The 16,217-nt window shown below is 39.9% G+C and overlaps 1 protein-coding gene across 6 annotated transcripts in view; it reads left to right on the forward strand.

Annotated features, from left to right (window-relative positions):
* Lpxn (leupaxin) overlaps positions 1 to 15,524 on the forward strand; it is a 34,425-nt gene extending 18,901 nt beyond the window's left edge. For all 6 annotated transcript variants that reach the window (XM_039108720.2, XM_039108719.2, XM_039108725.2 and 3 more), the window contains exons 4-9: positions 4,411 to 4,510; positions 7,633 to 7,800; positions 8,526 to 8,699; positions 8,803 to 8,884; positions 14,302 to 14,450; positions 14,786 to 15,524. In XM_039108720.2, coding sequence (XP_038964648.1) covers positions 4,481 to 4,510; positions 7,633 to 7,800; positions 8,526 to 8,699; positions 8,803 to 8,884; positions 14,302 to 14,450; positions 14,786 to 15,055 — 873 coding nt within the window. In that variant the 5' untranslated portion in view covers positions 4,411 to 4,480 and the 3' untranslated portion in view covers positions 15,056 to 15,524. The remainder of the gene's footprint in view (positions 1 to 4,410; positions 4,511 to 7,632; positions 7,801 to 8,525; positions 8,700 to 8,802; positions 8,885 to 14,301; positions 14,451 to 14,785) is intronic.
* Positions 15,525 to 16,217: the final 693 nt, after the last annotated feature.

Below are 16,217 nucleotides of genomic sequence, written 5' to 3' on the forward strand. Positions count from 1 at the left end.
GGTTGGCTGTGAGTATGTGCATCTGTATCGGTCAGGTGCTAATAGAACCCCTCAGGAAGTAGCCATACCAAGCTCCTGTTAGCAAGTGCTTCTTGGCTTTAGTAATAATGTGGGGGTTTGGTGTCTGCAGATGGGATGGATCCCTAAGTGGGGCAATCTCTGGTTAGCCTTTCCTTCAGTCTCTGTTCCATTTTTTTGTCCCTGTCTTTCCTTTGGACAGGAACATTTCTGGGTTAAAAATTTTGAGATGCATGGGTGGCCCCATTCCTCAAATGGGTTGTGTGTGTGTGTGTGTGTGTGTGTGTGTGTGTGTGTGTGTGTGTGCCTATCTACTGTAGGTGGTCTCTACAGGTTGTAGTTTCCCTTTGTTGTATTTTCAGCCTAAAGTCATCCCTGTTGCGGCCTGGGAGCCTCTTGCTTCCCTGGAATCTGGCACTTTGTAGTGGCTACCTCCAGTTCCCCATCCCCCAGTGCTACATGTTTCTATTCAATTTCCTGATCTGGTGTACTTCCCTTCTGTCCCTTCCAATAACTGATCCTAACCACCCTTTTGTCCACTCCCCTCCTTCCTCCGTCCCAGGTCCCTTCTTCCCTTTACCTCCTTTGATTGTTTTGTTCCCAGTTCTACATTGGACTGAAGCATCTACATTTTTGTCTTCCTTCTTCTTAACTCCATAGGGTTGTGGGCTGTATATTTTCATATGTTGATGTGAAGCATAACTAAGAAATGGCAGTTTATAGGCCTAAATATAGCGCAAGACAAATGGCTATAAGCTTCTGGACATACAACATCCCACCCGCGCCACAATCATTGAAGCTCGTTAATTGACCAGCCTGGCAGATTAAGTTGAACACACAGTTTCCTTTTGGGACCTTTCATTCATATCTATAATAATAAACATTTAAATTTATCTTTCTTAAACTTATTAAAAATATAGCTCATATTTACATTGGTTTGCTTTTTTAATATATAGAAGTTTTACAAATATTTTAAATATGGTTTAACTATAGTAATTTTGTGAAACAGATGTTATTAATAAATTTTCTTTTTTGTTTCATTTCAGAGGTTTTTAAACAAACTTTATTTTTAAATTAATTTTTATGTATATGGATATTTTGCTTGCATTTCTGTATGTGTAGCATCTGTGTTTCTGATGCTCATAAAAATCAGAAAAGCCTGTTTGATCTCTTGGAACTGGAGTTACAGAGAGTTGTAAGCTGCTTCATAGTTTCTGGGTAGGTAGGTCCTAGGCAGGTGAATGTTTACATTAGTGGCAGTGCGTGATGACAAAAATCTCTTACATACAAAAGATTGGACCTTCTGCTGGGCTTGACAATTAGTACACCTCAAGGCCAAATAAGACTGCTATCCAGCTGTATACTCAGCCTGTTTGTTTAACTAGTTTTTAAGAGAACGACGTAACAACCAACTTCACTTGCCTTGGATTTCCCATGTAATCAACTTTAGCTACCTAAGTAAATGTGTAGTTGTAATCCTGAAGTTATGTACTGCTGACCCAACAGTAATGTACGCATGTTTGTTATGATAGTCATTTGCTGAAAACAGAACAAAGATGGATGGCAACCTTATAAAATGGATATCCCCATAAATGTTAAGTGAAGCATATGGATATTGTTTGATAGCATTGGTTTGTTTATTATCTGGGTCATTTGGGGTCAGTTTGTGTTATGACTTCATCCTTATAAAACTCTATTACAGGTTTCTGTACAGCATTTCCCATCCTTTCCTCACACAGTGCTTTCTGTGCTATTTAAGAAATACACAGCAAATGCACTTTGTTACGAATGATGGAAGACACAGGTAGAGCAAAGTAGAGAATTCAAACTTAGGCTCGCTCTGGGTCAGATGACACCACTGGGAAGTGCTTTATTGATTTCTGTCCATAATGCAACAGTGATGAATTATTGGTAGCTCTGAGGTTAGTGTTAATGTGCTTAAGGTGATGTAATGAAGCAAATATACACATTTTCACATTTAGTAGTAATTTCAAATATGTACAATTTTATTACCTATAAACCTCAACTTGTAAATTAGATCTCTAGACACGTACCTTCTACTTTGGTTGTCTGGCCTACATTTCATTTCCTTCCCCCATTTTTGCTTCTAGAAGCCATTGTTTTGTTTTATATTTCTATGTATATAATCTTTTTACATTCTACATGTACAATCATGCAATATTTTACCTTTTTCTTATTTAATTTTATACAGTGTCCTTTAGGCTCATCTATGTTAAATCAAAAAAATGAAGATCTGTTTCTTCTCTAAGGCTAAATTATATTCCAGTGTTTATGTCATCCATTATAGTTTAAATGCCCTAATTAATTTTCTCATCCACAGATATTTTGGTTATTTACATATTTTGGCTATGTAAATAACACTGTAAGGAGTGTAGGAGTACAGACTTTTTTTTTTACTGTGTGTCAATTTCATTTCCTTCACAGCAGAGTGCTGGGTCATATGGTAGTTCTATTTTTCATTTCTTTGGAAGCCTTCGTATTGTTTCGCATGGCGACTACACCAATTGCACGCTACCAACGGTTTCCTTTGGTTTCATTTCTCTATACTTTTGCCTGCATTTGCCTCAGGCTGTGATGGGTATGAAGGACTATATCATGGTAATATTGGTTTGTATTTTCCTGATGATTAATGAGTTTGAGTGCCTTTTTGTACATTTGATGACTGTTAGTCATCCTTAGAGGAATGTCTATGCAGGTTTCATGGTTACCTTTAAAACTTTTCACTGTGGATGACTTATAATTTTAAATTTCTCTATTAAAATGCTTGCTATGGGTTTACAGCTCTGTTCTGAGGTTTCTCATACTCTATTAATTAGAGGCATGTCCAGTGCTTTTCATAATACACTTGAGAAGAAATAGGTTATGTATGTATATGTGCATGTATGCATGTATGTATACATGCATGTATTATTTATTAAGTTGATCAAAATGAAACAGATACACAATACAGAGAGACCTTACTTAAAAATTTAGAGTAGCAACTATACTTAAAATACTTCCTGTCAAATGCAAATCAAAACAACCCTGAGATTTCACCTCACACCAGTGCGATTGGCTAAGATCAAAAACTCAGGTGACAGCAGATGCTGGCGAGGTTGTGGAGAAAGAGGAACACTCCTCCATTGTTGGTGGGATTGCAGACTGGTAAAACCATTCTGGAAATCAGTCTGGAGGTTCCTCAGAAAATTGGACATTGAACTGCCTGAGGATCCAGCTATACCTCTCTTGGGCATATACCCAAAAGATGCCTCAACATATAAAAGAGACACGTGCTCCACTATGTTCATCGCAGCCTTATTTATAATAGCCAGAAAATGGAAAGAACCCAGATGCCCTTCAACAGATGAATGGATACAGAAAATGTGGTACATCTACACAATGGAATACTACTCAGCTATCAAAAACAACGAGTTTATGAAATTCGTAGGCAAATGGTTGGAACTGGAAAATATCATCCTGAGTGAACTAACCCAATCACAGAAAGACATACATGGTATGCACTCATTGATAAGTGGCTATTAGCCCAAATGCTTGAATTACCCTAGATCCCTAGAACAAAGGAAACTCAAGACGGATGATCAAAATGTGAATGCTTCACTCCTTCTTTAAATGAGGAAAAAGAATACCCTTGGCAGGGAAGGGAGAGGCAAAGATTAAAACAGAGACTGAAGGAACACCCATTCAGAGCCTGTCCCACATTTGGCCCATACATATACAGCCACCCAATTAGACAAGATGGATGAAGCAAAGAAGTGCAGACCGACAGGAGCCGGATGTAGATCGCTCCTGAGAGACACAGCCAGAATACAGCAAATACAGAGGCGAATGCCAGCAGCAAACCACTGAACTGAGAATAGGTCCCCTATTGAAGGAATCAGAGAAAGAACTGGAAGAGCTTGAAGGGGCTCGAGACCCCAAAAGTACAACAATGCCAAGCAACCAGAGCTTCCAGGGACTAAGCCACTACCTAAAGACTATACATGGACTGACCCTGGACTCTGACCCCATAGGTAGCAATGAATATCCTAGTAAGAGCACCAGTGGAAGGGGAAGCCCTGGGTCCTGCTAAGACTGAACCCCCAGTGAACTAGTCTATGGGGGGAGGGCGGCAATGGTGGGAGGGTTGGGAGGGGAACACCCATAAGGAAGGGGAGGGGGGAGGGGGATGTTTGCCCGGAAACCGGGAAAGGGAATAACACTCGAAATGTATATAAGAAATACTCAAGTTAATAAAAAAAAAAAAAAAATACTTCCTGTCTCTGGTTTTGGATTCATATCAAATAGATTAGTATGTAAAATTGTATCCTCTGGTATGTTATATGTAACTTAACATTTATTTGATATTTTTGCTTTTTCCTATTCTCTCTGTAGTGAGGTCCAAGAGCCAAAACAATCAGTCTTACCTCCTAAGACCTCAGCAGCTGCTCAGTTGGATGAGCTCATGGCCCACCTGAACGAACTTCAGGCCAAGGTGAGTACTGTGTGCATTATGAAGTCTCTGGGTTCCAGAGAGGCTCGGTAGTGTTCAGTATTCATCCTCTTATTTGGAATTTTAAGGTGGTATTCATTTTCTTAGACTACATATAATTCAGTGGAGAAACTCATTTGTGCATGAAAGATGTGTACAGTGTTACATGCCTTGATCTGGAGCATTTTGGATTGTTCTTGGTATAGTCATAGAACTCTGCAATATTTTTAGAAGAATTAGAAGAAAAGGCTGGTGATTTTCCAATGAGTAAAGCCAAGGTATTTTGAGAGGTTAAGCAGATTTTATCAGAGCAGTTGTGATGGGAGTTAGAATGGATATTTGAAGAATACATGAGACCTAGATAAATATTGCTAAGAGTTAGAGTCTCAGGGGCAAAGACTGGACCTAAGGCATGATCATGCAGAAGGGCTGTTACAGACACATGCCTGAGCAGGACACCAAGACCAGTGGGCAGTCTGGGATGGGGCAAGGGAGGCCAATGTAGGAAGGATAAGTTCTGAGCCTATACGGAGATAAAATCTGCTCTTTGTTCTTGTCTGTAGAGTGAAAATGACAAGCACATGCATCCTGGCAGAAAGCAGAAAACAGATAAGGAGCATTAAGCATTTATCAAGGAAGTAGATCTAGAATTCTTAATACAGAGAATCTAACCATTTTAAATCTGATTGGAAAGATGTATACCCATGTATACATGTATACCCATGAAATCAGTATGAGATGTTTAAGGCAGACTGTTAAAATATTTATGATAGAGCGGGGCAGGGATGAGATATGAGACTCCCCAAATCCCATTCATTGTCCTGGTACACAGTAACACATAGTTTTTGGAGGGACATATGAAAAAATGTCACAGACAAGGTTCTTTGATGGCTAATACTTTACAATTAGCTGACATCTACCCTAAAGTTGAGTGAACTGACACTTTGCACTGCATACTTAATGCTAGAACAATAATCATTAGGAAATTTATGCTGTGTTTTCTTGTTGATTTAAAGTGCATCTTGCTGTATTTAAAATTTAACCTACAATGTATGGTTTAAAAACAATCCACATACATACGTTATATAAAATTGTAAGTAAAAAAATACAGGAAAACCATTTCCATGCTGTTTGTCTCAGATTGTCCCATTCTGCCCCCTGCAGGTCATCAGAATATACTGCATTTTACATATGTATCCAGAAGTATTTTGGAATATGCAAAATAATATAAAAATATGTAGATGTGAAGAATATTTTTACTAAGTTATTTTTCAAATGTAAAATCAGTAACTCGTTTGGTACCTTTAGATATTAACCCTGTGAATAGATACCTCATAAACACTAACCTCCATTATATAAAACAGAGGAAAGAATTTTGTTTAAGGATCAATCTTTTGAGGGAAATGAGCATTTTCATGGTAAAATAATATGAGGCTATTCCAGACAGTGAAGATTAAATAACGAGAGGCCTGCAGGTGGATATTGTCCAAACCATTCAGAAGAATGTTGGGAGCCTGCCCGCTTCAACAATAAGACTTTTAACTGTGAAATAGAAAATGCAATTGGTCCAGGGACTAAGCCACTACCCAAAGACTATACATGGACTGACCCTGGGCTCCAACTGCATAGGTAGCAATGAATAGCCTAGTAAGATCACCAGTGGAAGGGGAAGCCCTTGGTCCTGCTAAGACTGAACCCCCAGTGAACGTGATTGTTGGGGGGAGGGCGGCAATGGGGGGAGGGTGGGGAGGGGAACACTCATAGAGAAGGAGAGGGGGAGGGGTTAGGGGGATGTTGGCCCAGAAACCTGGAAGGGGAATAACAATCGAAATGTAAATAAGAAATACTCAAGTTAATAAAGATGAAAAAAAAAAAAGAAAATGCAATTGGGAAGACAAAGTAAGGGGAGTTGGATGTGAAGCTTTGAATATTGATGATAAAAAATTGATGAGGAGGCAGTGGAGAGACACTATCTGATAAGATAAATGTTAAGTAAATAGATGGTAGCAGCAACCCATGACATGAAATGTTGAAGGAAAAAGGTGTGTGTGTGTGTGTGTGTGTGTGTGTGTGCACGTGCGTGTGTGTGTGTGTGTGCGCGCGCGTGCGTGTGTGTGTGTGTGCGCGCGCGTGTGTGTGTGTGCGTGTGTAAAACTGGCTTGAATGATTTGTAGTAATTGATTTGGATCTGTGTTTGAACAAATCCAATCATAAGTAGTGTCATAGGTGATCTCCATAGGTAGATTCCAATCAGGCCTCTCTTAACTGGCCTTCAATACCACACAAACCATTACAAAGTGTCCTCCACATTTGCTTCCCTTAGTCTCAACCACACTCATCACCTTAGTAGACAAATCAAATTTTGTTGTAAAGGCCCTAGATAATTTTTGCTTTTCTCTGTACAGTCTTCTGTGTGTTCAGTCTTAGTCCTTCTGCTCTGGCTCTGTTGATCTTGTAATTTTTCTTTTAATATGCCAAATAGTTTTATTCTTTGGGCCTTCTCTCTGTGTGAAACGACATTCTCACTAATGTCAGTATTTCTTAATTCTTGAGTACATATGCTCAAGTATCACTTCCTTGAAGGCAGCTGTCCTAAGTCAACTGATACTCATCACACGACTCCAGCATATCACTCTCATATAACTACATCTCTTCTTTATCTGACGTGCAGCACATGTTTATTACCTGCTACTCATAGAATGAAAACTCATGAGGTTAGACACTCAATATGTTTATATATTGCTTTATAACAAGTTCTTAGAATGCTGAGTAGAACAAATTAGGTGTTTGACAATTAAATAAATAAAAGGGAGAAATAACTAGTTTTCACCTGGGCAACTGTAAGACCTACAAAGACTTAACTTCATTCACTCAATTTTTGGCAGCCAGAAGATTTAAAAATGAATGACAAATGATCAGATATTATTTGGCCAAGGAATTTAAAATGAAATAGAAATAAAAGTGTTTTTATTTGTGTTCATGTTGGGTGCCTTCAGCACCTCGAAGGGAGGTTAGGGGTAGACAAGATTAGCCATTGGAAGTGACCTGATAAATTGTAAAGTAGATGTCAAAAGAGTAATGGTGCACACAGGCTGATTCTCTTTGCGGTTCTTCCCTTGTCCTAGGTTTCAGTGAAAGCAGATGCTAGCAGGAAACCCTTGCCAGACAAGCAGGATCACAAGGCATCTCTCGACTCAATGCTTGGGGGTTTGGAACAGGAACTACAAGATCTTGGGATTGCTACAGTCCCCAAGGGCCACTGTGCTTCCTGCCAGAAACCAATTGCTGGGAAGGTGGGGTAGCATGTTTGTGGGTGTTCAAGGATGGGTCTTTCAATTTATATTATAAGATGTTGGAGTGTTTGTTACCAATCATTGACTGCTTACAGTAATATGAACACTGAGCTGAGTGTTTTTTAATATTCCTGCATTTAATACTTGAATCAACCTGTTAAGAAGGTTTTTATTAGAATGCCATTTGCAAAAGCTAGGAAGTGAGCAAGAGCTCACTCACATTGGATGGCAAGACTAAGGTCTAGTAAATAAGAAGCAAAGGGAACATTTAAGGCCAGGACAGTATAGCTTCCGAGTTTGAATTTCTAATTCACTGCCACTACTGAGATTACCTTTTTTGCTGCTCCCTTTCTTCAGACATTCTTGGACTTAAATTTATTCGATGCAATTTCAACTAAATGTAACTTTAAATTAGAGATACCGAGACTCTGAATCATTATCACCAAACCCATGGCACAGAGTTTTCCAATCTGACTCTGGAATGACGAGAGACAAGGAGCTCAGATCTGAGGAGTAATATCTGCATGGCTTCTTGATCAGTCTGCTTATCACTTTTACTACCCTATAAGCATGGCCATAGGTGGTCTTAGTGCAACGTAGGTCTGAGCCTTGTAATTGTACAACTCAGGCAGGCAGTGTTGTCTATATGAAATGCAGCATGCAGAGTGCCCTCTAGAGGTACATTCTGCTGCACTGCCATGTCAGGTCTTTTGGTGTTCCTATAGGTGATCCATGCTCTGGGGCAATCCTGGCACCCAGAGCACTTTGTCTGTACTCACTGCAAGGAGGAGCTTGGCTCCAGTCCCTTCTTTGAACGAAATGGGTTAGCCTACTGCTCAAAAGACTACCATCACCTGTTCTCTCCACGCTGTGCCTACTGTGCTGCTCCCATCACAGATGTAAGTGAAGCCCTACCCCTGCCAGTTTTTGTGCATGAAGTGCCCTGGGCATGCTTTACAACTCAGAAGCTTTCTAACACCTCTCTGTGTGTCCTGTTTTCAGAAAGTGCTGACAGCAATGAACAAGACATGGCACCCAGAGCACTTCTTCTGCTCTCACTGTGGAGAGGTGTTTGGTGCAGAAGGTAGGAGGGGGCTACAGCAAACTCCAAGGGAGGGAGATGGGAAGGCCAACAGCACTGTTCCTTGGGGACAGCTGTTTGCTGAGTTTTGGTTCTCAGCACTGTCACTTAAAAGCCCATTTCACACCTAGATGTCATCTATACCTTTCCCCAACATTACTAAGTTTTGTTTATATTGATTTTTTTTAAATTAAAGAGTGAAAATTTATCATTTAAACACAGACTGTGGCTTCAGTAGATACCTTAGTAGGTGAAGCATTTGCTGCACCAATATGAAGAAGGCTTGAGTTTGAATCCTAGGATATGCTTAAAAGCTAGGCTTGGAGCACAAGCCTGTGACAGCAGGTGTTCTCACCAGAGATGTGAGGTGGAGACTGGAGAATCTCTGGAAGCCTGAAGTCCAGACAGTCAAGAGACTGTCTCAGGCATGGAAAGAGAGAGCTGCCACCTAAGGTTTTCATGACCCATATACTTGAATCATGGTACATGCATCATGTACTCACACAAACATGCAGGCCGCTTCCTCCCCAAATGTGTCCCTATCACTTAAATACACCAGCCTATTCATTCCCCTTGGAATTAACATTTGAATTTCTTTCCTCTAGCTTAGTTTTCAGTGTCCTTATCACTACTTTACCTGGTAGAACTGTGAGATCCTATTTAACACACAGCTGTATTGATAATACTTCTGTTCATTTTATTTTGTTGGTGATCTGGCAATAGAGGCCTACCCTCCCGCTCCAGCCAGACATGCTTTCTGTCTTCCAGCTAAGCAGCAGTCACCTGGTCCTTCTCCCCAGCTACCCTCGGAAACTGCTGTTGCTGCCTTTCTTCCCAGACCCTCTGTGTTCTGGTCTCCATTCTTTGCTAACTCCATACATGTAGAATGTATATCTGAACCTTTATAACCTGTGCCCTCCTTCCTTAATCTCTCTTCTGCCTCACTTTACCCCCTTCCTTCTGACAAGGACCCTTTTCACACTGATGACTTTTTGTTGTTGACCTGGGGGATTTTTTTAGTTTTATGGTGTTTGGTGGTTAGGTTTGATTTTTGACCCACGGAGTTTAAGCAGGTGGGAGAGCTTGGGCAGGGCAGGGCTGGTGCAGCCGCAGGGAAGCCCTCATTTGCCAGCTTTTTGTAATTTTCTTAATTAATTGTATTTTCCCCTGCCAGTGGAGGACTTCGCTTAGTTCATAGGTGTGCTAGAGCACCCTGAGTCTCTACTAAATTCCTTCAGGTAATCCTTGTGTTTTGTGACAGGGTGAGACATCTGATCTTCCAATAGCTTTTGAGTCTTTGAGCCAATCTTGTCATTGTCAATCAATGTCAACTTTACATTCAGTTGCAAGCGTGCTCATGCTGAGGATGCCAACAGTGAAAGTGGGTGTTCCTTTCAGTTTTATGTCTGTCTTCTATAGACCACTCCTTTAATTTATTCAAAACTAAACCACACTCTTACTGATAATTTCATAGTGACATCCCCTTCCCCCCTTTCTCCTGATTCTTTTATAATGTAGATGATTTCTTACATGTTTTTATACTGTCACTGCCCTTAAGTTGCCTGAACTTAGAAGTCTATGGGAATTATGTTAATACATAGTGGGGACTGTTTGCACCCATCATTCTTTTTTTCTTTTTTTTTTTCGGAGCTGGGGACTGAACCCCAGGGCCTTGTGCTTGCTAGGCAAGCGCTCTACCACTGAGCTAAATCCCCAACCCTGCACCCATCATTCTTAAGATTGAATTCTGCTTCCATAGTTGAGAGGTTTCATTAAGATTTTTTTCTCATTCTATCCATTTTTATTGTATTTTTATTTTGTATGTGAATTTGAACATGCTATGATGTACATGTTGAGGTCAGAAGACAAGTTAGTTTCTCCTGCCAGGTGGGCCTGTGATTAAACATAGGTCCCCATGTACCCGTGGGCCACTTCACCAACCCTGTTTTACCTTTTGTATGTGACCTAGTTTTAGCTGCTCGGGAAGATTTTTTCTGAAATATCTTGACCCCCCCCCCTTCCTTTTCTGTTGTTTTGTGTTTGGAGCAGAGTGTCATGATCTCAGGTTGGCTTCTGACTTAGCATATCTGAAGATGATGACTCCTGATCCTCTTCCATATACCTCCCAAGTGCATACTGATGCAGGAGGGCAACCTTAGGTGTTATTCCTCAGCTGCCTTGTTTATTTGTTTGTTTGTTTTTGAGGTAAGGCCTGAAAGCTTGCCAGGTAGAATTTGCTGTTTGTCTATTAAGCCCCAAGATACCACCTGTTTCTGCTTCACAGTTCTGAGATTACAAATATTTGTGTCTCAGTGTCACCATGGCTGCTTTGTTTCTCTATTGTTTGGTGAGTTCTGGGTATCTGAGTTCCTTGTCTTGTGTTTACAAGGCAAGCACTTTATTGACTGAGACATCTGCCCTAAACTCTAACTAGAAAGTTGAAGGGATGGGATTCGATTTCATTTCTCATTTCTGCGAAGTTCCACATCACAGTTTTGCTAACAGATTTTAACTGCTCTTTGACTAATGCTCAGTTCTTCTCCTGATACTAGACCATGTTACTTTCTCAGCACCAACTTATTATACTTTACTGGACAACAGAGCCTGATACAGTAGCATTGACATAATTACTAAGTACTTTAAAGTGACTTGTCCGTTCATTGGAACTTGTTCAATGCCCTTAATAAATCAGTATGCCTTTCACCTCTATATTGCACTTTAGTTAAGCAACATTTTTACTGAGACAGTCTAAATCATACTATAATGTGTCATATTTGAATGTATAAGTAGATATAGAAATATGAGAATAAATTACAATTAATTAATAATTAGCTATTAAATGAATACTGTCTACTTCAGAATTCTTTCCTCTAACCATCATCTTCATCTGAGCAGGGAGGGCTAACTTGCTTGAGACACTAATTGAGCTTGTTGATTATTGATATTCCTTCACACAAGGAGGGGCTAAAGAGGGCCACTTCCTGGCTAGCTGAGTAGGATTTTGATCTAGGGGTACATGGTATGTTCTCAGGAGGTGCTAGACTATACAGTGTGTGTAAGGTTAGTAGAAGAGGGAATTCCACCTATGCAGCTATAGGGAAGTTGCTATCCATGTTCAGGGAGACTTTCTGGTGATGTGGCTGCTCCGGGGTTAACCACACTATATAAACCCAATAAATGCAAAAATTCCTTAAACTGGATTTTGGTGGAATAGTACTTTGGTTTCTCATTGATGACCTTTAAGGAGAGGGTGGACAGTACTGTCCATTGGTATTGATGATGTAGAAATTGCCTGGAAACAAGTAAAGGGACATTTGAAGCACAGTCATAGTTATGTACAAATGAAAAACACCCACCCTTTAGGATGACTGCAAAACATCTAATTTAATTGTTCTTGAGTTGGGCTCCTCATAACCTGATAAAATTGATTAAGCCAATATGATTTGAAATAATCACGAAACTACACTGAAAATATCTATTAATGGAGGCACCTGTCGAAGGGACTATTTACTAGTTAGAAGCTCCTTTTTTGGGGTTATAGTTCTATTCTTTTTCCTGGCTTTCGTGTAAATGGGTGTCCTGCCATGTGGTCAGTCCATTAATTAGATAGCATCCCGACTTTTATTCCACATACAGAGCATCAATAATAACAGTTTAGCTATGGATTCTCCTGGGAAATTAAATTCATTGCATTTTTCCTTAGTTCTGAGAATCCCTCTTTAAGGCTCTAGTTTCTAAAAGTATTGATCCTTAGCATCCTTCCTAGGGGACTATGTCCTCATATGTCCTCAGTGCCTACATCTTTCTTTTTAATTGTTCATTATCCAGGCCATGCAAGTGCTCTCTAATTTCCCTCTTGGCTGAGAGTCACAGTAGAGTGAAAACACCCTGTCTCTCTGTGGTACTTTTAATTGTCAGTGCCTCTCATTCATTCTCTTGAGGTAATTGGACCCAGAGAGAGCCTTAGGGACAGTAATGCTGAAACTTTCCCAATTTATTGGGTTACTAAGTGTGGGAACATTATAGCAAGTTTCGTGGGTTGCTTTGATTCTCCTCCTGAGACTTACCCAAGTTGAAATGGAGGCTCTTACTCCCCTACTGTCTCCCTCTGGAGACCAACTGCTCTGAAGATTTCTAAATGGAGGTCATACCTAGGTTAGCTGTGTTGTCTTGCCGCTTTCTTAAGAAATACCAATTCATATCACTTGGGGGCATGTAAAAAATGCAGAATCTTTAGTACCATTCCAGACATACTGAATGAAAAACTGGGAATAGGGGTGGGGGAAGCAGGGAGGATCTAGCAATCTGCATTTTATTAAGTTCTCAGGTGAGTGAAGAATGCTGAAGTTAAAAAAAAAACTGAATTCTGTGTTTTACAAAAGCAAGAAAGATTACCTTTTTTTTTCTTAAGTAGCAAGGGCTTTGATATTCAGTTTCCCTTAAACAGACTCTAAAAATCTTTTGAAGCGGTCAGAAAAGAAAGAGAGATAAAAGTAAGTTGAGCTTTCTGAGTCTGTAGGGTTCAGAGGGATAATACTGGATAGGTATGAAATAAATTGTTTGGAGTCTTAGGTCCATAGGTCTTGTAATTTTTGCAACTCACCCCCTTCCCCTCATTTTTTTAAATGAAGCTCAATTAAGTGAAGCACACTGCATATAACCGTGACAAGAACTAAGAACAAAACCAGTAGCTATGTGATTTGGATCATACCCCTAGCATCCTATTACAGTTTTGTGATCTGGCTACTATGATAACAGGATATTTCTAGAATGTTTATTGGGTAGGCAGCGTAAGCAATTTACTAAACATATCTTGTTGCATTCCACTAGGGTGGCAAGGCATAGAGTGTGTTCTCATGTTACACAGTTTTGGTTAGGATATTCACACTTAGTTGACATATTAGTTCCCACAGAGAGGTCAAGTTCAGGATGCATTTAAGTCAGGGTATATGAGTTTATCTCCTCCATTGTCTAGTTGGTTATGAATAACTTATCAAAGAAAATTACTCTTTAGTATTATTTTATTTTAAATATGGGGAGGGATAATGTAGCAAAACCAATGGTATCTAGTTGAGTGAGGGAAGGCAGACCATAATGACTTAAGATAAAGTAAGTGCTATAAAGACCATGAAGACAGATGAGTTGACAAAAAAAGACAGGGTTGATGCCTCTGAGAAGATGACTGAGTTGAGTAACAGTTGTATCAGTGTCAGGAACAGAACTTTGTATCACAGGATTAATGAAAAATAGCTCTGATACTTAGACTGTAACCAAGACTCAATGCTGAAAGACACCTGAATTCTTTTGAACATGGAGACACTGACATTGTGAGAGGTTCTAACAGTGACCTTATATTTACTTCTAATATAGCTTTACAGAACCCAGAGTTCAGCTATGACTCTTTGATTTTGTCTTTTCAGGTTTTCATGAGAAGGACAAGAAGCCATACTGCCGAAAGGATTTCTTAGCCATGTTCTCACCCAAGTGTGGTGGCTGCAACCGCCCCGTGTTGGAAAACTACCTTTCAGCCATGAACACTGTCTGGCACCCAGAGTGCTTTGTGTGTGGGGTTTGTATGCTCAATTACCTTCAGTTTTAGGGAAAATTGAAGAGTTTTCTTCCATGAGAGGATTAGTTTCTACTTAATGAGATGGCTTCTAGTCCAAGGACAGGAATCCACGTTTCCTTGGTAGTATTTTTTAAAAGGAAATATAACACACAGAACCAATTGTGGGCATTTGCTGATCTCTTTTAAAAATGGGTAATCTAGTCTTTGTTGTCAGGGACCTGAGCAAAATCCTACAACTGGAATGTAACTAGCAGGAATTTTGATAATGAACATTTTATTTACTGGTATTATTACTTGACATTCATCTCCTTTGTCTGTGTTCACTCCACCTTTAGGACTGCTTCAGTAGTTTTTCTTCTGGCTCCTTCTTTGAACTGGATGGCCGTCCATTCTGTGAACTCCATTACCATCACCGCCGAGGGACCCTCTGCCATGACTGTGGGCAGCCCATCACTGGCCGCTGCATCAGTGCCATGGGGCATAAGTTTCATCCTGAGCACTTCGTGTGTGCTTTCTGCCTGACACAGCTGCCCAAAGGCATCTTCAAGGAGCAGAACAACAAGACCTACTGTGAAAAATGCTTCATTAAGCTCTTTTCACAGTAGCTCCCCTTTGACCTATATCTGCTTCATGTTCCCTATAAAACTAAGGACAAGATAGGAAGATCACACTTTCTGTCCCCAACCTTCTGTTCAGTGGGCTAATAGAGTAAAAACAAGGAACAAGTAAAGGCATTTGTAGATGTTTCTAGGCTTATAATCTTAATTTTGAAGATGCTTCTCATTACTTTTTAATTATGTATTTGCATTTAGATTCAGATCATGCTGTCAAGACCCCCAAAAGGTATATTTCTTATGTGCACAGTTCTTTTCACTGCTGATTTTCTCTTTCTCACTTTTTACTTCTACTGATGCCCCATTCAGACCTTATGGGTCACAAAGTTTTACTCTCTCTTTGCTATCAGGGGTCAGGACATTACTCTTAAACCCTCAATGTCTCTGCATTTTGCTTTTTATGTGGAAGTGTATTTTAACTGACACGTGTGATGAATAAAGCAGCTTGTGGTTTTGGTGACTCACTGTCATATTCATTTGGTAGCTAAGCATTCTGTTCCCACGTTAGAGAACAGCAGGCACTATTTGCAGTTAAAGTGTTCTCCTCCTCTTCTTTCCTTGCAGTAGCAGAAACTGCCCACCCAAATCAGAAGACACTAAAAGAGAAGACCCACTGTTTGTAACTCTTCTCACTAGTCTGAGCCTTTAGCCCTTTTTGTTTTTCAGAGTTAAATCTTTGGAGCATTAGAAGCTTAGCAAGGCTTTTAGAATTTGATTCATCATTTTCTTCTTGTAAAAAGGTCTGGCTGTACCTTTAATACCGTATGGATGAGTTTTAAAAGTGAAGCATGAAGGATGCATCTCCTTCAGATCAAAACTGCCTCTGGAGAGAGACGAGCAAAATCAGTGCACAGCTTCTTTGAGGGAAGATGTGAGAAAAGATGAAGTGGTGGCCCTTAATTTGGATGGAAAAGCCAAGCCACAAACACTTGTTCTTTCAAATACTTTAAACTAATTTGTAGAAAACTTTGCAAGTTCTTGAAGAATCTGACTTTCTTAGTTCCTATTGGTTTGTTTATGAAGTAGGCTGTACCTGAAGCCATACTTCTGTAAGTGAGGCACTCACGGGGCAAGGGATGGGTGTAGTTTATTTTCTTTCCATAATCTTAAAAATAATCACACTTATTTTTGTATAGCACAAAACAGAAACTTT

This window comes from Rattus norvegicus, chromosome 1 (genome assembly GCF_036323735.1).
Source record: "Rattus norvegicus strain BN/NHsdMcwi chromosome 1, GRCr8, whole genome shotgun sequence".
Classification (NCBI taxonomy): domain Eukaryota; kingdom Metazoa; phylum Chordata; class Mammalia; order Rodentia; family Muridae; genus Rattus; species Rattus norvegicus.